Below are 25,037 nucleotides of genomic sequence, written 5' to 3'. Positions count from 1 at the left end.
AGAGCAGGAGGACAGTTGTATGTCCATGCCCACAGACACATGCAGCAAAGCTGAGTAGGCTCGACCAGAGCCAATGGCAACCCTTTCAACATTGCCCAGAACAAACAGGTTTGGACCACAGCACTCGGGGATCAGAGATCTTGGACAGAGATTCATCCATGAATGAAAGGTTCTGGAGGGAAGGTCAACATTTCTGGTAAAACAACGCTCACAATCTGCTTCTCTCTGAATATATCTGCTACATGGCACCAGGGACTTCAATACGAAATTATTACCTTAAAACGCAGCCATGAGGGCAAATCTGTTCAGCAGAGGGTGAATGCAGCCTCTGAAATGGCCACCGTAGCCATAAGAAGTAAAACCAATTTCCCTGAATGGGCAAACACTTGATTTTTCCGCAAGTATATTTTTAAGATTAAAATAGCTGAGAGGCTTGATCCCACTTTTGTGTCTGAGTGTAAGGTCCTTCATTTGGCTGGGTCTCAGAGACAGAGCTCCAGCTCTGGAGGTCCCAGCAAGAAACTCCCTCCTCATCCCCATCTCATGCTTGGTACATCAAGGGGGCCCAATGGCAAACTCTGTGAAATGCCATCTTTCTTCCCAAGTAGAAGGTAAGATCCTGGAGGGCCAGGAACACAGAAGACTTTCTCTTTTATTCAGTCTGAAGTTGTGACTGCAGATGCAAACCTATGCTTAACCCCACTCCTCATTTTTTTGTTTATTTGGGTGGGGGAGATCAGCACCACACCTGTAACTTAGACTGTTACAGAGCTGCCTGGGGCACTGTGATAGCAAGAAGAACTGACCTTGGCCAGAAAGCCTACAATGTGTTATGTTCCAGCCTTCCTGACTCGACTGGCTCTGTAAGGAAAACCATCACTCTGGCTCTCATTCTGCTCTGCATAAATTTACCTCTAACACTTTATCAAAATAGAAAAGATCTGGAACAATATTAAAATTCCAAGGAACTGTTTAATGCTAGATATAAAATTTTTTAAAAACCAAACTTTTTTTCCATACACAGAAACTGGAGTGCTATGGTAATGAAGCAAATATTTGCCCACTAATTACGTGAAAGTTTTCAGTTAGCCCAAAGTGATATTCCAAAACAGTCATTCACAGTCATGTGTGTGGATATGTGGCACTAAATCAGTTCTCTCTCTTTTCTACAATTAATGAAAATAAGAAAATGTCAGAGCACAGGCCAGGCCAAGTCCAGTCTTCTCAGCATTCCGAGTAGCCTCCTTCCCTGCTCCACCTCCAGCAGTATCTGAACAGAGTAGATTTTCAACGTCTGTACTCAGACCAGAAACCTGGTGGAACTTTCTCTAAAAAATAACTCCTATGCTTTTCATTTTAGTGGAGGTTTTAGCTTATAAATAATTCTGCTAAATTATATTCTAGTCCTAATCATTCTCCTGACTGTACTTTTTAATTGCCTGAAAAGACTAAATGATTCCAAGAGAAGTTTGTGTGCTAAGAGCAGGAGCTGATCAGGAAGTCTGCCAATGACATATTTCGATAGGAAAAAAGTGGCATTTCTCAGCTGCCATCGGGAAGGCTCCCTCTGGTACATGGCTTCCTCTTGTGGTATCCCATTTGGGGGTGTGGGCAGGGCCCTTGAATAAAGATGAAGCTAAGAAAGCTAAAATGACAAGATTAGCAAAATCCACCAAGACATTTTTAGAAGAAAGAATGGTTTGGGTCATCCTTCAAACACATGCTGCCAACCTAGTAATTCAAGCCCAAAAATACATTAAGAGACCAAGACCTAAAAAAAACATGACACATATACAAAAGGAACTCTGGTAGAAACAGTGGCCCAAGCCCTTCTTACAAAGGGCTGTTGACAAAATAAATGTGAAGTTGCTGGACAAAATAAAATGGTTCCCCCCCCCAACCAACTTGGTTCCCCTGGAGGGACCCTCTGGCTCCCACCACACACCCCAAATATTCTCACAGTGGTGCAACACTGCAAACGATTAGTACATGGCCACTTCACGCAACTTTGTCAGTAAATGCATATCCCATGCATGACAGTGGTCTTTCTAGGCCTACCATCCACTTCTGAATCTGGCCCCATTTCCGATCATAGGAACGATGGGAGTGCTAAGAAGGCAAAAATGTTATTTCACAAAAATGTGGGAGTGAGTGAGCATCATCTTAGCAGGAACAAGACAGGTTACTGAACCTAAGATGACTACCCAGGCAAAATTCAGAAGGGCAGGCCAGGCAGAGAAGAAGTCATAGACCTGCTGGTCTGAAAGGACAGCTAAAAACCTGAGGGGAGCTGCTAAGCAATACACCATCTGTCTCCAGTGTACTGTGATCTCCATGGCACAAAGCACAGGGCTGGGATGATACAGGAGCTGTAAATCCCATTTCTTCAAGGATACAATCAAGAGACCAGCTGCCAACATCAAAAGGAGTCTCTTCCTGCTCTAGTCAGGACTATTCCCTGTCATAGAACATTTGGGTACATGGTATCAAACATTTTCTGAATATGGGAATTTGCAGAGCCTGAGCCAAACAGAAGAGAAGGAAAATGCCTGGTGAATTCCAGTGACCATCCCCATCTCCCTATGCCTCAAGATGAATATTCTGACTTATTTCATGACATAAATGACTTTCCAAACCATCCCTTCTGTCCCAGGACATGTCTCTGCCCACCTCTCTACCTGTCAGCCTCTATTTGGAGGTGGTATGTTTGATTTTGGTCACAGCACATGGGACAGCTCTCCTTTTCTTGGAGATACTCCCTTGCCCTCCCCCCCACCCCCCCAACCCCTCAACTCCTTTTACCTCTTTCTGCTGCCGTTCCAGCTCCCTCATCCGGATGTCTCTTGCTTCGGCTCGGGCTGCCCGCTTGGCCGCTAGCCTGGCCTCGGCCTGGAAGCAGATTCGGAAAAAGAGCTATTAGAAAGTTACTGAAATGGGGAGAAGTGTCGAGTCAGTACTCAGGGTGGGGAAGGCAGGGTGAGTAGAGCAGGGAGCAGCAGAGATGGCTCCATGCCACCCAAACAATGTCTGCTCCTCTGCCTTCCTCAAACCAACTGATTCATACTGTGTGTCTCCATTACAGTGATGAGTTTTCTGGCCCCTTAGAGATTTCTATCTAATTCCCACAAAAATAACTAGTTAACAGGGACCATGAAAAGCTAGTTGTTCTCTCCTCTTGTACACCTTCAGTTGAGGGTACTAACAAGCTCTGGGTATCATCCTTTAGCCTGACATGCAGAAAATAGACTAGATCTAGGTCTAATCATTAGCTCCAACAATCTCAAGCAACCAACCTTCTCTGGTTGATTTTAATAGGTTCCAAATGGAAAAGTACAATAAAACCAGTCAGATGGGTCATGTTAAATTGACTGTGCCTCTCTGCTAGCCTTGGTTACCCACCCTGTCCCTTTCTGATACTGTCGTGTTTCTTTCTCACAAGATGTGCTTTTAAAGTCCAATAAACCCATCTACAGACTTCTACAAAGACTCAAAGAGATGTGTGATCTCCTCAGTCTGGGGAAGCTCCAACAACAACGATCACAAGCCATCCCTGCCGTCCTGTCCTGTCCAATTCTGGTCATCATCTCCTAATTCATGTGCTGCCCATCCCCCTCAACGCCCTGAAGCCTAGAGGCTCCCAAAGGTGGGAAGCTGGGTCTTGCAGGTCATACAGCCAGAAGAGAGATGACCAGGCATTCTATCCAATTTTCATGACCTCTCACATCTCTCCAAAACAGGAGCTGTATGCCATGGATAAAGCAAGTCCTAGATTTTACCAGTCTCCATGACACAGGCCACCAAGGTAAACATTTTACCACAAGGTAAAAATGCAATGACCTACCAGCAGAGAAGGCTAATCCCTAATGCCCAACATACTCACCAGCACTCCCTCTAGCACTGTCCACCTCATTCCCAGCAGAAGGCTGCACTGGGCCCATACACCTGCTGTTAGCATCCCTATTTTACAGATGAGGAAAGTGAGGCAGGCACAAGTTAAGTGACTTGTTGGTAAGTGTATGAGACCAGATCTGAACTCATATCTTCCTGACTCCAGAGTCAGAACGACATTCACTGAGCCACCAGCTGATTGTGTCACTAAGACCACCAACAGATTTCTTTCTAAAGGTACATGAAAAGTCAAACCAGCTGTGTGACCCTGGGCAAGTCTCTTCCCCTCCCTCAGTCCCATTTCTTCACCTGTAAAGAGGAAGTGATAAAAACAGTACCAACTCCCACAGCTGTTGTGGGTTATATGAGATTCTACATGCACAGCACTTTGCAAGCTTTAAAGAGCCAGATCTATGAGCCCTGCTGCTGCTGTTACTGATTACTGAGCAAGAAGGAAAGGTGGCTAGGAAGAATCTGGAAGGACACAGTAAGACTCAAAGAAGGCAATGCAGACGGAAAGAACCAGAAGAATCACGTACGTTAGCCATAATAATAGGACCCGGTAATGGAGAGCAGGCAACAGCGGTGCTGTCCCACCATGAGCAAAGGCCATTTCCAGTCTTTCTGCTCACCTAACTCTTTTCAGGGAATGAATTTTCTAGGAGGGTTTTAAGTGTTTGTTAGGAAGTAATAAGACAAATTAACTATTAATCCCTTTTCAGTGGAAGTGAATGAACTATTCCTGAGAGTAACATCTTCAGTGAAAGGAAAAAACCCAGGATCTTCCAGTTGAGCAGCCAGAGCTTGGAGAGCCCACTCTGAGTTTCGTGACTGTTTGGTAATTTCACAGTCATGCCCACAGCTGCCCATGTATCAGCAGGTGTCACTGTGGGGGAGGCAGCTCACTGAGTCAGCTTGCTGGCACAGTCTCTTCCACAATCAATGTGGAGGAACCATGACCATGCACCAGAAAAGACAAGGAGGAAAGCAGGTCACATCCACCCCCTCTGGGGACCTGCCCAGTGTTCTCAATGGTCTCAGTTCCCAGGAAGGGCTGCTGGTACTCACATGTTCTCAAGAGCTCAACTGTCCTCTAGGGGGGCTGACATGAGGCCAATGTGAGGGGGGAAGCTCAGAGAATGGTGTGTGCTGACTGGAGGGGTGAACGTGCAAGGCCTCTGAAGGTACAGTCACAGCCACGGGCGGTGTCATCCCCTTCCCACTCAATTTCTAAGTCTCTGTCAAGTTTCCTCAGCATTAGCACACTTTAGGGCCAGAGATGTGTTCTAATCTGTAGGATAATAATCTCTAAAAGATCATCCGCTCCTGTCCCTTCCATCTTACAGATGAGAAAATTGAAGCTCAAAAATGAGTCAGTCACTCAAGCACCAACCACATGCCAGGTACTGTGCTAGGGTTACCCCAAAAAGGGCAAAAAACAGCCCCTGACCCCAAGGAGCGCACAGACAACAAGCAAACAGCTATGGATAAAAAAGCATGATGCAGGACAACTGGAGATAATCAGAAGTGGAAAGCACTAGAATTAAGGGGCATGAGGAAAGGCTTCTCCTAGAAGATGAGATTTTAGCTGGGACTGAAGGGGGACTGAAGGGAGCCAGGGAAACTAGGAGGTGGAGAGGAAAAGGGAAAGTATCTAGGCAGAGAAGCAGCCAAGGAAGACGCTGTAAGAGTCAGGAGATGGAAGGTTTTGTACAAGAACAGCAAAGAAGCCAGTGTCACTGGACAGCAGACCACGCAGGGGTGAAGGGGACAAAGTATAAAGGGCTTTGACTATCAAAGATGGAGGATCTTCAAGTTGATCCTGGCAGTGACAGGGAATCACTGGACTTTACTGAGTGTGTGTAGGGGGAGGGTAACATGGTCAGACCTGGTGGCTGATGAAGATGGACCAGAGTGGGGAGAGGCTGGAGGCAGGTAACAATGTATATAGCTGTTTGTTTGTTGTCTCTTCCCCACCCCCACCCCCCGACCTGCACCCCAAAATCCCTGCTGAATCTCATTTTATTGGTTTTGGACAACTTCACTCTGTCAAATCTAACCTTTACAAGTACCAGCCACTCCTCCCAAGATGGTCTCATTCACAATCTGATGACCAAATACTTGATCTATGAATCTAAACTAATCAGCCTGTCCAACTGCAAACAGGTAATAGAACTTCAAACAATTCCTGAATGTTTGAAGCAAAACAAAATGACTGACTGATACAATTTAAAACTTTCTGGAAAAAAAAGAATACGTTAAAGAAGATTGCTTCAAAATAAGACAATGACCGACTGGTTAACATGACAAAACAGGAAAATTATAAATGCTGGAGAAGATGCGGGAAAATTGGAACACTAATGCATTGTTGGTGGAGTTGTGAACCAATTCAACCATTCTGGAGAGTACTTTGGAACTATGCCCAAAGGGCAATCAAACTGTGCATACCCAGCAACACTACTTCTAGGGCTATATCCCAAAGAGATCATACAAATACAAAAATATTTATAGCAGCACTCTTTGTAGTGGCCAAGAATTGAAAATTGAGGGGATGCCCATCAATTGGGGAACAAGGTGCAGTATATGAATGTAATGGAATAAATACTATTGTGCTATAAGTCTGGGCAGGAAGACTTCACAAAAACCCGGAAAGACTTATATGAACTGATGTTGAGTGAGGGGAGCAGAATCAGGACAACATTGTATATAGTTACAGCCACAGTGTGCAATGACTAACTTTGACAGACTTAGCTCTTCTCAGTAATGCAAGGTTCTAAGACAGCTCTAGAAGACCCATGATGGGAAACGCCATCCATATTTAGAGAAAGAACTATGGAGTCTGAATGCAGATGAAGCAGACTGCTCTCTCTTTTTTGTTTGGTTTTTTCTTTCTCATGGTTCATTTCCTTGATTATAATTCTTCTTAGCAACATGACTAATGTGAAAATGTTTAATGTGAATGTATAGGTAGAGCCTTTACAGGATTACATGCCATCCTGGGGGAGGGGGCAAATTGGAGGGAAGAGAGGGGGAGAAAATTTGGAACTCAAAAACTTGTGGAACTGAATGCTGTAAACTAAGAATAAACAAATAAATAAATTTTAGGACAAAATAAGACAATGAGGCTCACTGTCATCAGATTAAAGCTCCGTGATTTAAGAGGGTTTCTTACATGCATACCACAGTACAACTGGGAATTCTTCTGCCCAATTTTACAGAGTTGTCATTGTGTTGTGTATGTCCTTTGTTCTCGAAGAGGACTGTGACATCAGGGAGGTGATGACATGACTTGCAGTTGACCTGCATTTGAGTAAGGGAGGGCTGTGCAAGGTCATCAACCTCACTTTCTCCTCCTGAGCCATCTGAGTCCAGTGGCCAGATATTCATCAAGAAGACTGGAGATGGCCAAGGATGCAATGGGAGGCCCTGGCCCTTTTAGGCTAAGGCCTTTTCAGGTACTCACTTAGAGTGAGGTAACACCCATTCAGTGTCTAGGTCTCTATTACATTACAATACACAGTATGAACCAAGTCTAACCCTTGAATGAAGTAAGGGTCTGAATGTCCCACACACTGTTCAGTCCATCCTGGGTCTGGTCCTTCTCAAAGGCTATCCCTGTATACAGTGCAGGGGGTTTAACATAGTAATTTGTAGTACATGAACTTTTCTTCAAATATTTTTATAATTGCATTTCCATATAACAGATTTCTTGTGTAATCTTATTTATTTTATTTATTTAAAAATATGATTCTGAGAAGAAGTCTATAGGTTTCACCAAACTGCTCAAGGGGTCATTAAAAAGGGTTCAAAACCCCTTTTGAGCACATTCCTTTAAGCTACCCCAATAAATATCAGTCTCCTTAGACCTGCACCAAAGGCCCCAGGCCACTACACTCCAGCCTGATCTCACACTCTTTCCCTTCACACCTTCCACTTTTCTGCCAAACTGGACTCCTAGCTGTTAGGGGAACCTTGCCTTGCAAGCACCCACTTGATCAAACAGAGGATTCCTCAGGTCTGGAAATATTTATCTCATTTCAAGGCCCAACTCATCTATCATCTCCCTGAAACAGATTCCCCTCTGGCTCCATGGCCCAGATGGAATTGAGCACTCATCTTCCTCAAATGTTTCCAGTATGCTTTGTGGTTTGAACATCTTCTTTGCCTCTACATTCTACTCTGCCTCAATCACAATGTACTTGTCCAGTCTGCATTGTTCCCCACCCCATGCCACTTACCCCCATTAAGAATCAGGATGCCATCTCTCAACTTTCTATCCCACCCATTCACACATCGCACCTTATCTATAAATGTTGACTTAATGTAGTCAACAAACAATACCTAGCCCCCCATAGTCAATATAAATATTAACGCTCTTTGATGACAGTGTCAGGCCAATCAAAGGCACTGGAAAGCAAAGGATCTGAGTTCAAGTCTCAGTTGGCACTTCACAAGAGCCCCTCTGCCTCTCTGGGCTTGCTTCCTCATCTGCTCAGCTCAGACCCTTCTCTTCCTCTCTCTGAGTTTACAAGTCACTCGAGCTATAAAGATAAAGAGAGGACAACAAGCAGAAGAAGGATGACAGTGATCATCACAGAGCTTTAGAACAAGATGCATCCTCAAGGACAAAGGCAACACCACCCTGAGACACCAACACCAGTCTCAGATGGGTCGTGCAAAATCTTGGCAGAAAAATGACCAAAGATGGAGAAAGCAGCTTTACTGGGGCAGAACAAGACAAAAGAGAAAAGCACCTGGGTGAGGTCACTCCACCACGAGGGCAGTCTCAAAAGCTAAATGAGGGAGTAGGAGACATCAAGTGGCTCGCTGGCCAGCATAGAAAAGAGGTAACCAAGAGAACACCAGAAACACGTGATGGACATGCCAGCTTCCCAGCTAGACAACATCTGTGAGAATCATCAGTGCCAGCACTGAATGCCTTCCTCCCCACAATGCAGATCTTGAGAGGAAGGGGCAGCCTTTGGCAACACCCATTGCTCTACCATCACACATTCAAATGGGAGCAGCTGGTACAAGAGCTCACAAGCTCTGTCAGCAGCTGAGGGGGAGGCCACCTTCCAACAAAGCGTAGTCCAACTGTCTGTCAAACATTCAGGATTCCTCAACAGATATAGAAAGAACCATGAACATCAGGTGGAGAGTAAGACCAAAGGGATGGCCCACCATGATGGAGCAGAATCAATGGAGAGGGGTTCCCGGAGGGTCTTTTCCCATCTGTGTCCCCAGTACTTATCAGAGCTCCTGATACCTGCTGGCTGACTAACTGATTAAGTTCTACACAAGCTCCAGTTTACAGGTAACCTTGTGCTGGCTGCACTGAGTACAAGAAACCAGCAGAGCCTCCTGGAAGACATCCTTGAACACTCACAGGTCTGGCCTGGTCCACCCAGGAAAGACCAAATGAACAAAGCACGTCTTCTGCCCAGATCACAACATGCCAACAGGTGGCCCGATGCTGCCCAGCAGTTTGTACAGCTGGGACAGACAAGACAAAAGGATGAGACTGGCCCAGGACTACCTTCAGGAATTGCAAAGTTACTTAAAGATTCCAGACTCCTCCCAAAACAAAGACTCATCTTTTTAATACCAACATTCTAACATTGAATGGCTAGGAAATATAGGACACGACGGTCTCTAGAAAACTGAAATCTGATCCACCTAGGGCAATGGCACCCACTTGGTGGGTGGGAGCACATGCAATGTGATGATCAATGTGGAGCTTCAAAGACCAGCATCAGAAAGCATTGAAGCATCTGCACCATTCCTAGCACTGTGCCAGGTGATAGGAATACAAACATAAAAAAATGAAATAATCCCTACCCTCTGGGAGTTTGTGATCTCTAAAGTCACTTGTACTTCTATACTGTGAGCCGACATTCTATGGCATCAGATTAATATTTGATTAAAAAAAAAAAATGATGGGCTAACCACATGGAAAGGGAAAGAAACAAGAGGCAGTTAGTTCCATGGTTGCCCTGGCAACCTCACTCTGCAAAAAACCAAGGAGAGTCCCTGGGGAAACTTAGAGAAGACTTGAACAAGAGCTGTACAGGCTGGGTAGGCATGGATTCATTTCAGTCCCTATCTATATTAACCCTTTTAATGATATCACAGATTTCAGTCTTTTGTGGTTGTCGTTCAGTCACTTCAGCCATGCCCGACTCTTCGTGACCCCAGATACTGGAAGGATTGGCCTTTTCCTTCTTATTTTGCAGATGAAGAAAACAGGGTGAAGTGATTTACCCAGGGTCCCATGGCTACTGAATGTCTGAGATCAGATTTGAACTTACGCAGATGAGTCTTCCTGCCTCCAGGTCCAGCATGCTACCCACTGTGCCACCTACCTGAGTCTTTTGCTAACATTTAATTTGTTATGGCATTTCATTTAACTGTAGGGTTTTTAGAGTTGGAAGGAACCATAGGGACAATCAAGTTAATACTCTCATTTTACAAATGGGGGGACTGAGGCTGAAAAAAGAATGACAAAATGATTTTCCCAAGTCACAGGAAAGAGGATGAATGAGGAAAACAGCCTCAAACATTTTCAACTTAATGTACCTTCTCAGCCTGCTCTTCCCCTGGTTTCCTTCCATGAACTCTTGGCTTCAGCCAAACCAGACAATTTGGCCTTCCTGAATTTGTCTGGTCCTCTAATTTCCATGCTTTGCTCACAAGTCCCTGCACCTGGAATCACTGCTCACCCTTCAAGACCCAACTCAAACAGTAAATCTTTTAATATGTTTTTCATGATCCTCACAGTGGGAACAAGTATTTCCTTCCTCTGACCATCCACAGTGCCTTGTATCTATCTCTATTATACTTTTTACATCCAACCTTATTTATAAAGGTGTGTGGGTACATTTCTCTTCTCTACATGACAATAGTCTCCATGATGGCCAGGCCTGCATGCTGTGTTTTTCTACATCCTTTGTGGCCAGCACCTAAAGGGTGTAATCATCTTGTCAGATCCACAGATTCAGGAGGGTAGAAGACAGGTCACAATCCAGGAACATCAAGCTGTGCAGATTGTGGAAGAGGGGGAAGGGGAGAGCACACAAAGCAGAGGACTGGAAGAAAATAAGCTAATAAAATTTGGGGGAAAAAATTGTTTCTAATGTCAATTCTAGGAAACCTCAATAAGAGACCACAAATGATGCTCTGGTTACCTAGGTGATATATTAGTTCCAATAAATTAGAAATCTGAACTGGCTTATTCTAGGTAGTAACTGCGCACATCAGGGAAAATGACTCATCAGAACAGTCAAAGCTGAGTCACCTTGGACCCGCAAACGCAGCGCACAGCTCAAAAACAAAGAAGACATGACATCAAAGCCACAATATTTATTGTGTTGTCATGGTTTCCAAACTGAAAACACATACGCACAAAACAAAATAAAAAAGGAGCATTACTCTATTTTCTCTCAACCTTAATTAGTTAAAAAAATGCATGTATCCTTTTCTTAATTAAAAATCTCACTAGATTTTTATGTATAAATTTTTATTCATTTTAAAATTAAATATAAAATGAGAAAAGAAAAAAAGAACATTTCCATGTACACAGCAGAATATAAGAGAGGATTTAATATAAAAAAATAACTTTCCATTTCAAGGAAAACCTATGTAATAAATACTACATGCTACTTTCAGAGCTTCTCAGCTTTTCTTTGATTCTTTCTATGTTTTCTTCTGTTTCCTGCTGTGTACTTTTTACTTTATTCTCCCCCCTCCCCCCAATACCACAGAAGGCTACAACTAAACTAGGCTATATAAACAAACACGCGGATCTCTCTAAACATATACATATATACAATGAATTTTTTCTTAACTCCGTAAAGTATTTTTTTAATAATTTAATTGGGATGGCCTTGAATAGATAGGTCGGTTAGGTAAAACTGTTACTTTTGATTATATTGGCTTTACCTACTCATGAACTATAAATATTACTCCAATTATTTAAATCTGATTTTATTGGTATAAAAAGTGATTTATGTTTATGTTCATGTAGTTCCTGTGCCTGTTTTGATAGGTATACTCTCAAGTATTTTATACTGTCTAGTTATTTTAAATGATCTAAAATAATAATGAATAATATTGGTAACACTGAATTTTTTAAAATCACACTTAGTCACCTGAAAATTTTTTTTAAAAAGGAGGCACAGCTATCAAAGACCCAGAATATAAAAGTACTCTTACTGCCAAAATCCTAAACACTGTAGAAGATAAGGTATCAGGAATGGATATGGCTTTAGCAGTGAAAGTAACAAAAAAAGACGCCCTAACTCTGTCCCTGCACACTAAGGACCCACCTTGAAGCTGAAACCTCTATATGTTTGTCTCTTCTCTTTGGGAACAGGAACTTTGCTTTTCTGCGGATATTTCCCAAGCCTTAGTACAGTGCTTTGCACACAGTAAGAGTTTAATGAATGATTTTTCATTCATCCATTAGAACTGGCCAACCTCTATTTTTTTTTTTTAATAAAATGAAGCCCAGGTCAGATGATTTATTTTATTTCTAGGATCTCTTTCAACACTCAATTCTGGAATCTCTTTTTTTTTTTTGGAATCTCTACTTTAAACAAGGTAAATTTGTTTAAAGATATTCCTTCCTGAGATCCAACCTGACAATTTACAGGGAGACAAGAACTAGAAAAATGCACAATTGTAAAGCCTACCCAAAAAGGGAAATAGAAATATTTATTCAATCATTTTTACATGCAATAAAGTTGGAGTTTAATAAGTGAATATATTAATTAAAGAACCATGATTTCATTTGGGGAATTTTAAGACCATGACTTAGTAGATGAATTCTAAGGAACTGCCCAAGGTACTGGGCTTTGAGTAACTTCCCTAAAGTCAGACAGGGATTAAGGATCAAATACTCTGAACTACTACCTCATACCAATTAGACTGGCTAATAGGACACCAAAAGTAAACAAGAAATGTTGGAGGGAATGTAGAAAAAAATAAGACTTTAACACACTGTTGGTGGAATTGTGAATTGATTTAACCATTCTGTGAAGCAATTTGGAATTATGCCCAAAGGGCTATAAAACCATGCATACCCTTTGACTACTAGGTCTGTATCCTCAAAGAGATAAAAAAAAAACAAAAAGGAAAGGGACTTATATTTACAAAAATATTTATAGTAGCTCTTTTCTAGGGGTAAAGAATTAGAAACTGAGGGGATGCCCATTAAATGGAGAATGGCTGAACAAGTTATAGTATGTCATTATGATGGAATACTATTGTACTATAAGAAATGATGAGCAGGCTGCTCTCAGAAAAACCTGGAGAGACTTCCATGAGCTGATGCAAAGTGAAATGCATGTGTACAAAGTAACAGCACTATTGTAAGATGGTCAGCTGGTAATGACTTAGCTATGCCCAGCAATGCGATGATCCATGACAACTGAAGGATTGATGACAAATGCTCTCCATCCCCAGAGAGAGAACCGATGGAGTCTGAACACAGACTGAAGCAGACTTTTTCTTAACATTTATTTTCCTTGTCTACGTTTTCTTTCACAACATGACTATTATTGGATATGTTTTGGTATGACTACACATATATAATCTATATCCAATTGCTTGCCTTCTCAATGGGAGGTAGGAAGGGATGGGAGGGAGGGACAGAATTTGGAACTCAAAGTTTTAAAAACTCAAAGTGTTAAAAATTATTATTATATGTAACTGAGAAAAACTAAAATACTAAATAAAAATAAATAAATTCCAATACAAGATTTGAACTGAGATCATTTGTTCTCTAAGCGCTCCATGCACTAAGCTGCCTCCCGCCTGAACGATCCCTATCTAATCAGCAAGCATTTATAAGCACCTAAGAAGAGCCAGGCACCATTCTAGAAGCTGGAGATACAAAGAAAAAGAAGAACTAATCCCTTCACATAAGAAGTTTACAATATGGCCAGGAGAAACAAAATACATGCAGCAGGATATTCCAAATAGACACAAGAGATGCTTAGAAGGAAGGCATTAGCAGCTGGGCTGAAGCAATGGGATCAAGAAACGTTCACACAGGAAGTATATGAGCCTTGAAGAGATCTAGGAAGAGGAGGGCCCTAAGTGAGGACAAAGGATTTTCCCAGCTCAGGAGAACAGCAGCTGGAAAGCCATATATAGGAAAAGTAAGAAGGCTAGTTTTGTTGGGTCACTGTGATTGAAAAGGCTGGCCAAGTGATGAGGCACTCTAAGTGGCAAGCAGTTTCTAGTTTAATCTTCAGGCAATAGAGAGTTACCTGCATTCACTCAAGGGGAGACAACTCATAGAATGTGTACTTAAGGAGAAGGGAATGGAGTGGGGAGAGAAGACACTGGTTAGGGTAGCTACTTAGGAGGCTACTCTAACAACATAGGCAATAAGTCTTGAAGGTCTGAACTAGCACAGTGAGTGTGCAGTAGGAGAGAGGGGAACAGACATTAGAGATACTGTAGAGGAAGAAATGACTATATTGGTCATTGATTGTAAGATGAGAATCAGGAGCCAAAGATGACAACAAGAATGTGAACCTGACTAGAAAGATGGGAAAGTTCTGGGCAGTAATGAGGAAGTTTGGAAAAGACGCAGATTTAGAGGGAAAATAATGAGTTCCTCTCGGGGCATGTTGGGTTTAAGAAGTGTAGGGGTGTCCAGCTGAGGATATCCAATAAGACAGTTGAAGATACAGGCCTGGAGCTCAAGAGAAAGAGGACTGGGCACATAACTCTGGGAGTCATCAGCACAGGGAACATAATTAGATACAGGTGAACTGAGAAGCTCACTAAGAAAGAGTCTATAAAGAGAAGACAAGACATAGTCACAGGCAGCATTCCCAATTTGGGGCTGTGATATGGACTATGAACCAGCAAAGTAGCCAGAGACAGTGGAACTAAGAGAGGGCCATCTCACCAAATACAGAGAACAGAGGGTACTGGAGGAAGAGAGGGTGGGCAAGTGTCAGATGCTGCACACAAGTCAAGAAGAATGAGGACAGTGAAAGTGTCAGTCAGAGGCCCCTGGGAGCTTTGGAGACAGAGGGCTCAGTGGAGTAATGAGGCCGGAAGCCATTGCAGAGAGCTGAAAAGATGATGAGAGGAGAGGAAACAGAGGCACCAAATGTAGATTTCTTTTCAAGGAGTAAAGGGAAAGAGAGGAAAGCTGTAGGATAACAGCATGAAGGCAGGCTATTCCCCCTACTAGTCTTGAACTTCTCGGAATATGTCATTGATAAACTTATCTTTGAGCACAGTGCTCAAAATAAATACCCTATCAATCAATGAGCAAAATCAGAATACCATGGTAACACACACACACACACACACACATACACACACGGATCTCCAAGAGATACAAAGAATAGGGCTTATTGCTCACTGGGGAATGCTCAGAGAAAGCCAACTAACTGCCCCCTCCCGTATGGTCACAACTTCTGAGGGACAATGCCTGTTTACTCCAGAGTAAAGGGGTCAAGGGGAGTGTATCTTACAAAGAACTTTAAAAGATCCAGTGAACCACTTCCATAAAATATCTTGACAAAGTTTGGCATCATGAAGGGGAGAAAAATGAGGGCTGTCAACGGAATGTTGAAAACTAGCATCTAAGATGTTTCTGATTAAGAAGTTACAGACACCAAGATGTAAAAAGACTATTCAAGAGCTTTGGATGGGTGCATCATGAAAACTTGTCTTCAAGAAGACAGAGGGCAGGGGCAGAGTCAAGATGGCAGAGTAGAAAGACAAAAAAATGCAGGCTCTCCCCACACAGCCCATAAAACACCTGTAGAAAGGGACTCTCAACAAATTTTGAGCAGCAGAAGTGGAGAACAACAGAGTGGAGGAGATTTCCAGCCCAAGGTGACCTGAAAGGCCCACGGGAAAGGTGGGTTGCACCAGAGGCGAAGCCTAGTGAGGAGCCCAGCCCAACCTTGGCCGTGTGGCAAGGCTCCCCAACAGTCCTCAGGGGTGGAATCTACAGTCGCAGCAGCAGCAGCAGGTGCTCAGATCCCTCAACCCACAGGCACCAAAGGTCAGTGACGGGGTTTTTTTCAGCTGGCCAGGAAGGGAGAAAGGCCTTCCCATAGCTCCAGCCTCAGGTAGCAGCCTGCAGAGGCCACATTGGGCAGGTGGCAGCAGATGTCACAGCAGCGCCTACACCAGCCCGAGAGCACTGCTGGATCGTAAAAACCCCTGGGGGCACTGAGGGAGCTGGTCTTTGTCTTGCCCTGAATGGTGGCCCTGCCCCCACAGCTTGACTGAATCCCAACCCCCCCCCCAGTGCTAGCTTGGCATAACTGGAGGTCAGGTGCCTGTGGAGAGGAAACTCAGCTAAGATTTTGGGCACAAAAATCCTTCCCTGTGCCCAGACCAGTACACGCTTGATTGTGCCACCTTGGAGGAACTGATATCTTACAGGTCCCCAGAGTATACCCTACTCTTGACAAGAGACCCAAAAGTCAAGTAACTTGTTAGAAAATACCCAAAAAGGGAAAAAAAATAAGACCATAGAAGGTTACTTTCTTGGGGAACAGATTATCTCCTCCCATCCTTTCAGATGAGGAAGAACAATGCTTACCATCAGGGAAAGACATAGAATTCAAGGCTTCTGTATCCCAAACATCCAAAATAAATATTCAATGGGCTCAGGCTATGGAAGAGCTCAAAAAGGATTTTGAAAATAAAGTTAGAGAGGTGGAGGAAAAACTGAGAGGAGAAATGAGAGACATTCAAGTAAAGCATGAAAAGCAGGTCAGCACCCTGCTAAAGGAGACCCAAAAAAATGCTGAAGAAAATAACACCTTGAAAACTAGCCTAACTCAATTGGCAAAAGAGGTTCAAAAAGCCAATGAGGAGAAGAATGCTTTCAAAAGCAGAATTAGCCAAATGGAATAGGAGGTCCAAAAGCTCACTGAAGAAAATAGTTCTTTCAAAATTAGAATGGAACAGATGGAGGATAATGACTTTATGAGAAACCAAGAAATTACAAAATAAAACCAAAAGAATGAAAAAAAGGAAGATAATGTGAAATATCTCATTGGAAAAACAACTGACCTGGAAAATAGACCCAGGAGACACAATTTAAAAATTATGGACTACCTGAAAGCCATGATCAAGAAAAAGAGCCTAGACATCATCTTTCATGAAATTATCAAGGAAAACTGCCCTGAGATTCTAGAACCAGAGGGCAAATAAGTATTAAAAGAATCCACCAATCACCTCCTGAAAGAGATCCAAAAAGAGAAACTCCTAGGAACATTGTGGCCAAATTCCAGAGTTCCCTGGTCAAGGAGAAAATATTGCAAGCAGCTAAAAAGAAACAATTCAAGTATTGTGGAAATACAATCAGGATAACACAAGATCTAGCAGCTTCTACATTAAGAGACTGAAGGGTGTGGAATAGGATATTCCAGAAGTCAAAGCAACTAGGACTAAAACCAAGAATCACCTACCCAGCAAAACTGAGTATAATACTTCAGGAGAAAAATTGGTCTTCCAAAGAAATACAGGACTTTCAAGCATTCTTGATGAAAAGACCAGAGTGGAAAAGAAAATTTGACTTTCAAACACAAGAATGAAGAGAAGCATGAAAAGGTAAACAGCAAAGAGAAGTCATAAGAGACTTGCTAAAGTTGAACTGTTTACATTCCTACATGGAAAGACAATATTTGTAACTCTTGAAACTTTTCAGTATCTGGGTAGTTGGTGGGATTACACACACACACACACACACACACACACACACACACACACACACACACACACACCACAGAGTGAATTGAATAGGATAGGATCATATCTTAAAAAAATGAAATTAAGGAGTGAGAGAGAAATATATTGGGAGGAGAAAGGGAGAAATGGAATGGGGCAAATTATCTCTCATAAAAGAGGCAAGCAAAAGACTCATTAGTGGAGGGAAAAAGGGGAAGTGAGAGAAAAAACATGAAGCTTACTCTCATCACATTCAACTAAGGGAAGGAATAAAATGCACACTCATTTTGGTATGAAAACCTATCTTACAATATAGGAAAGTGGGGGAGAAGGGGATAAGCAGGGTGGGGGGGATGATGGAAGGGAGGGCAGTGGGAGGAGGGAGCAATTTGAAGTCAACACTCTTGGGGAGGGACAGGATCCAAAGAGAGAACAGAAGCAATGGGGGGCAGGACAGGATGGAGGGAATTATAGTAAGTCTTACACAACACGACTATTTGGAAGTCATTTGCAAAACTACACAGATATGGCCTATATTGAATTGCTTGCTTCCCAAAGGGAATGGGTGAGGAGGGAGGGATGAAGACAAGTTGGAAGTCAAAGTTTTAGGAACAACTGTTAAATACTGTTCTTGCTACTAGGAAATAAGAAATACAGGTAATGGGGTACAGAAAGTTATCTGGCCCTACAGGACAAAAGAGAAGATGGGGACAAGGGAAGGGAGGGAGGTTAGAAGAGAGGGCAGAGCAGTGATAGGGGCAATTAGAATGCTCGGCGTTTTGGGGTGGGGGAGGGGAGAAATGGAGAAAAAATTTGGAACCCAAAATTTTGTGAATAAGAATGTTAAAAGTTAAATAAATAAATTAAAAAATAAAAATAAAAATAAATAAATAAATAAATAAAAAGCAGGAGGGGCCAAATGGAGGAGGTTCAAAAGCTCACTGAAGAAAACAGTTCTTTAAAAACTAGAACAGAACAGACAGAGGTTAATGACTTTATGAGAAACCAAGAAATCACAAAACAAAACCAAAAGAATGACAAAATGGAAGATAATGTGAAATATCTCAATGGAAAAACAACTGACCTGGAAAACAGATCTAGGAGAGACAATTTAAAAATTATGGGACTACCTGAAAGCCATGATCAAGAAAAAGAGCCTAGACATCATCTTTCATGAAATTATCAAGGAAAACTGCCCTGAGATTCTAGAACCAGAGGGCAAATAAGTATTGAAAGAATCCACCATCACCTCCTGAAAGAGATCCAAAAAGAGAAACTCCTAGGAACATTGTGGCCAAATTCCAGAGTTCCCTGGTCAAGGAGAAAATATTGCAAACAGCTAGAAAGAAACAATTCAAGTATTGTGGAAATACAATCAGGATAACGCAAGATCTAGCAGCCTCTACATTAAGGAATCAAAGGGCATGGAATAGGATATTCCAGAGGTCAAAGGAACTAGGACTAAAACCAAGAATCACCTACTCAGCAAAACTGAGTATTCTTCAGGGGAAAAAATGGTCTTTCAATGAAATAGAGGACTTTCAAGCATTCTTGATGAAAAGACTAGAGCTGAAAAGAAAATTTGACCTTCAAACACAAGAATGAAGAGAAGCATGAAAAGGTAAACAGCAAAGAGAAGTCATAAGGGACTTACTAAAGTTGAACTGTTTACATTCCTACATGGAAAGACAATATTTGTAACTCTTGAAACTTTCTTCAGTATCTGGGTAGTTGGTGGGATTACTAACACACACACACACACACACACACACACACACACACACAGAGAGCACAGGGTGAATTGAATAGGATGGGATCATATCTTAAAAAATGAAATTAAGGGGTGAGAGAGAAATATATTGGGAGGAGAAAGGGAGAAATGGAATGGGGCAGATTATCTCTCAGAAAAGAGGTAAGTAAAAGACTTTTCAGTGGAGGGAAAAAGAGGGGAGGTGAGAGAAAAACATGAAGCTTACTCTCATCACATTTAACTAAAGGAAGGAATAAAATGCACACTCATTTTGGTATGAAAACCTATCTTACAATACAAGAAAAGTGGTGGAGAAGGGGATAAGCAGGGTAGGGGGGATGATGGAAGGCAGGGCAGTGGGAGGAGGGAGCAATTTGAAGTCAACACTCTTGGGGAGGGACAGGATCAAAAGAGAGAATACAAACAATGGGGGTAGGATAGGATGGAGGGAAATATAGTTAGTCTTATACAACATGACTATTATGGAAGTCATTTGCAAAACCACACAGATATGGCCTATATTTAATTGCCTGCCCTCCCAAAGGAAAGGGGTGGGGAGGGAGGGATGGGGAGAAGTTGGAACTCAAAGTTTTAGGAACAACTGTTGAATATTGTTCTTGCAACTAGGTAATAGAAATACAGGTAATGGGGTATAGAAAGTTATCTTGCCCTACAGGACAAAAGAGAAGATGGGGATAAGGGAAGGGAGGGACGTTAGAAGAGAAGGCAGATTGGTGATAGGGTCAATTAGAATGTTCAGCGTTGTGGGGTGGGGGGAAAGGGAGAAATGAGGAGAAAATTTGGAACCCAAAATTTTGTGGAAATGAATGCTGAAAAGTTAAATAAATTAATTAAAAAAAAAAAAAGACAGAGGGCAGACACCAAAAACAATCCTAAAAAAGGTAACTGATTATTTCTTTTTCTTTAATTAGTTAATTTATTTGTTTTCAGTTTTCTGCAATCACTTTCATATGTTTAAAATTTTCTCCTCCTTCCTCCCCAAGACAACATGCAATTTTATATGAATTCTACACCTACATTCTTATTAAACACATTTTCACATTAGTCATGTTGCATAGAAGAATTAAAAGGAAGGGGAGAAACCATGAGGAAAAGCAAAACAAAACACAACACAAGAGAAAATGGTGTGCTTCATTCTGCACTCTGATTCCACAGTTCTTTCCCTGGATGTGGACAGCATTTTGCATTATGAGTCCTTTGGGAATGTTTTAGGTCCTTGCATTGCTGTGAAGGGCTAAGTCTATTCGAAACAGTCCTCACACACTGTGGCTGTTACTGTGTACAATGTTCCCATGGTTCTGCTCACTTCACTCAGCATCAGTTCACGTCTTTCCAGGTTTTTTTGAAGTCGACCTGTTCACCATGTTAGAAGTGAGCCCGTTTAACAAGCCCCCAACAGTGAGAAACATGCTCACCTTGTTGTGAAATCAGGAAGGCTTTTATTAATCTTTACGTCCATGAACAAGTAGCCTCCCCCCGTAAGGTTACAGGAAGAGTAGAGGAAGATTACAACACATGGAGGAAGATGGGGCTTCTTATACTGTTTTCTGAACTACAGATCTCCCAAGACACTGTCCCCTGGACATGTGACTCCATGTTATCTTCTCTGATAGGCCCTTCCTCACACAGTTCCATGGGCCTGAGTATTAGTTTCTGACCTCTAACCTGTCCATGCTAGGTCACAACCCCCTATGACCCAGGAATGTGGACAACAGAACCTTCTTACTTCCCACAACCATTTCTTATAACACAATAGTATTCCATTACATTCATATACTACAACTTGTTCAGCCATTCCCCAATTGATGAGCATTCCCTCAATTTCCAGTTCTAGGCCACCACAAAAAGAGCTGCTATAAATATTTTTGTACATGCGGTTTCTTTTCCCATTTTTATGATCTCTTGGGGATACAGTCCTAGAAGCAGTATTACTGGGTCAAAGGGTATGCACATTTTTACACCCCTTTGGGCATAGTTCCAAATTATTCTCCAGAATGGCTGCATCAGCTCACAGCTCCACCAACAATGAATTAGTGTTCCAGCTCTCCCATGCCTTCTCCAACATTTATCATCTTTCTGTTTTGTCATCTTAGCCAATCTCATAGGTGTGATGTGGTACCTCAGAGTTGTTTTGATTTGTGTCTCTCTAATCAACAGTGATTTGGAGCATTTTTTCATATGACTATAGATAGCTTTGATTTCTTCCTCTGAAAACTGCCTGTTCATGTCCTTTGATCATTTATCAACTGGGGAAAGACTTGTGTTCTTGTAAATTTGACTCAGTTCTCTGCAAGTTTTAGAAATGAGGACTTTATCACAGACACTAGTTATAAAAATTCTTTCCCAGTTTTCTGCTTCCCTCTTAATTTTTGTTCCATTGGGTTTGTGCACAAACTCAATCTAATATAATCAAAATTATCTATTTTGCATTTCAGAATGTTCTCTATCTTTTGTTTGGTTATAAATTTCTCCATTCTTCATAAATTTGACAAATAAATTATTCCTCACTCTCCTAATCTGTTTATAGTATCAGCCTTTATACCTAGATCATGTACCCATTTGGACTTTATTCTTATGTACAGTGTCAGACATTGGTTCATGCACAGTTTCCACCATACTGTTATCCAGCTTTCCCAGCAGTTTCTGTCAGTGAGATGTTGGGTCCTTGGGTTTATCAAACAGTAGACTGCTATAATCATTGACTACTGTGTCTTGTGTACCTAACCTATTCCACTCATCTACCCCTCCATTTCTTGGCCAGTACCAAGTGACTTTGATGATTGCTACTTTATAATACAATTTGAGATCTGGCAGGGCTAGGCCTCCTTCCCTAGCATTTTTTTTCATCAGTTTCCTTGATATTCTGGGCCTTTTGTTCTTCCATATGAATTTTGATGGTATTTTTTTCTAGCTCTATAAAATAATTTTCTGGTAGTTTTATTGGTATGGAATTGAATAAGCAAATTAATTTAGGTAGAATTGTCATTTTTATTATATTAGCCCAGCCTACCCACAAGCAACTGATGCTTTTCCAATTACTGAGATCTGACTTTATCTGTCCGAAAAGTGTTTTGTAATTGTGTTTATACAGTCTCCTGAGGTTTGCTTTGGCAGGTAGACTCCCAAATATTTTACAGTGTCTACTGTAACGTTAAATGGGATCTCTCTTTCTATCTCTTGCTGTTGGACTTTGTTAATAATATATAGAAATGCAGATGATTTATGTGAATTTCTTTTATATCCTGCAACTTTGCCAAAGTTGTTTCTTATTTCAAGTAGTTTTTTACTTGATTCTCTAGGATTCTCTAAGTATATAACCACATCATCTGCAAAGAATAGTAACTTAGTTTCTTCTTTACCTATTCTAATTCCTTCAATTTCTTATTCTTCTCTTACTGCTAAAGCTAACACTTCTAGTACCATACTGAGTAACAGTGGTGACAATGGATATACTTATTTTACCACCAATCTTAATGGAAATGCAGCTAGCTTATCCCCATAATAATTGTTTCTCTTTTACCCAGAAACCCTGAGGGTCTTCCCCTTCCAGTTTGATCTTTTTTTTTTATTTTTATTTTTTTTATTAAAGAGGCGATCCCTTGAGTAACTTAAAGATGTCTATTCATTGAATGGGTGTATCTCACTCAAAATCAGAATGTGATAAGACCTTAGGCTGATAGGGCCAGGGTCTCACATTGCATCCTGGGCCATCTCCAGTCGTCCTGATGAATATCAGGCCACTGGACCCAGATGGCTCAGGAGAAGAAAGTGAAGCTGGTGACCTTGGACAGCACTCCCCTCGAGTCAAAGTCAATTGCAAGTCATGTCATCATCTTGATGTTATGGTTCTCTTGGAGAATGAAGGACAAGCACAACAACCTGTGATGAGAATAAAGCTCAAACAGTGCCCATCTCCCTCCCCTCTTTCCCTACATCATAATATGTTTTTGTGCCTCTTCCTGGGATGTAATTTACCTTTTTCTGCCTTCTCCTTTTCTCTTCTCCTGTTACAATCCCTTAGCACCCTTTAATTAAGTGTTTTATCACATACATCACTCCCTCTATCTATGTATCAACAAGTATCATCCTCCCATATAGGGATGTAAACAGTTTGCCCATACTGAATAACAAGTTTTGTTTTCGTTTACCTTTTTATGATTCTCTTGAGTCTTGTATTTGAAGATCAAATTTTCTATTGAGCTCTGGCCTTTTCATCAGAAAGGTCTGGATATGTCATTTCTTTGAATGTCCATGCTCTTGCCTGAAATATTATGCTCAATTTTGCTGTTTAACTGATCCTTGGTTGTAGTCCAAGTTCCTTTGCCTTACAGAATATCATATTCCAATGCCTCTAATCTTTTAATGTAGAAGCTGCAAGGTCCTATGTGATCCTGACTGTAGTTTCTAGATATGTGAATTGTTTCTTTCTGGCTGCTTGCAGCATTTTCTCCCTAACTTGAGAGTTCTCGAATTTGGCAACAATATTCCTTGGCATTTTCAATTTGAGATCTCTTTCAGGAGGTGATTGGTGGATTCTTTCAATGACTATTTTGCCCTCTGGATCTAGGACCTCAGGGCACTTTACGTTGATATTTCTTGGAAGATATTGTCCAGGCTCTTTTTTCATCATGACTCTCCAGTAGATCAATAATTTTTAGATTTTTTTCTCCTGAATCTATTTTCCAGGTCAGTTGTTTTTCCAATGAGATATTTTTTCATTCTTTAGATTTTGTTTGACTGATTCTTGATGTCTCATAGTCGTTAGTTTCTATCTGATCAATTCAAATTTTTAATAAATTGTTTTCTTCAGCTAGCTTTTGTACATCCATTTTCAATTGTCCATTTTCCCAGTTATATGTTTTGCTTCCCTATCCATTTGGCCAATTTTCCTTTTTAAGGAGCTATTCTCTTCAGTGAATTCTTTTTTCATTTTGTCAACTGTATTTTTAAAATCATTGGCCACTTTTTCTTCTACCGCTCTAATTTGGCTTGTAAAATCCTTCTTGAGCTCTTCCAAGAATGCTTTTGGGGTTTGAGACCAGTTCATATTCCCTCCTGAGGTTTCAGATATGGGTATATTGTCAGTGCTATCCTCTTCTGAATTTGTAGTTTGGTCTTCTCTGTCCCCATAGTAAGGTTCTATGGTCTTTGCTTTTCTGATTTGTTTCTTGCTTATGGTGATTGCCTTTTTCCTGGCTTTTAAAGTGGATCTCTGCTTCCAGGGCACAGAGGACTCTGTTCCACATTTCTTGTGCTGAGAACTCAAGGCCTGGTTACTGGCTTTGTGTGTTGTAGCCCCTGGTTCTTTCAACTAAAAGACATATAATGCTGCAGCTTACCTGGTGCTTAACTGGCTGGTGTGTGCCAAGGCTGAGGCCAGTGAAGTCTTTCTGAGTTTCTCCCAGGGGTTACACAGAAGCTCATACCGTGACGTGTGGGGGGAGGTGTGGTCTGGCCACAGGAGGTTTCCTTCTCCCCTAGGTCTGCACTAGAGTACAGGCAGGCTCAGCAGCTGGTGAACCCCCATTTGTACTAGCGTTTATCCAATTACTCTGGCTGTGCTAAGGCATGCCTGGGGTCCTTGTGTTGGCACTTATGTGCTCCACCCCCTTGGGGCTCAGGATCTCTTTCTGGTCGGCTGAGGTAAGGCTTTTTGGGA

At 41.7% G+C, this 25,037-nt stretch overlaps 1 protein-coding gene across 26 annotated transcripts in view; it reads right to left on the bottom strand.

Annotated features, from left to right (window-relative positions):
• Window positions 1-25,037, bottom strand: part of LRRFIP2 (LRR binding FLII interacting protein 2) — a 119,022-nt gene that overhangs the window by 54,045 nt on the left and 39,940 nt on the right. For 13 of the 26 annotated variants that reach the window (XM_072598910.1, XM_072598909.1, XM_072598911.1 and 10 more), the window contains 2 exons: window positions 2,803-2,889; window positions 2,059-2,109 (listed from right to left, as the gene is read on the bottom strand). In XM_072598910.1, the coding sequence (XP_072455011.1) occupies window positions 2,059-2,109; window positions 2,803-2,889 (138 nt within the window). The remainder of the gene's footprint in view (window positions 1-2,058; window positions 2,110-2,802; window positions 2,890-25,037) is intronic. The other 13 variants (XM_072598932.1, XM_072598933.1, XM_072598915.1 and 10 more) reach the window with 1 other exon arrangement.

This window comes from Notamacropus eugenii, chromosome 3 (genome assembly GCF_028372415.1).
Source record: "Notamacropus eugenii isolate mMacEug1 chromosome 3, mMacEug1.pri_v2, whole genome shotgun sequence".
Taxonomy (NCBI): domain Eukaryota; kingdom Metazoa; phylum Chordata; class Mammalia; order Diprotodontia; family Macropodidae; genus Notamacropus; species Notamacropus eugenii.
The sequence above is the reverse complement of the archived record's forward strand: the minus strand, read 5'-3'. Positions and strand labels throughout refer to the sequence as shown.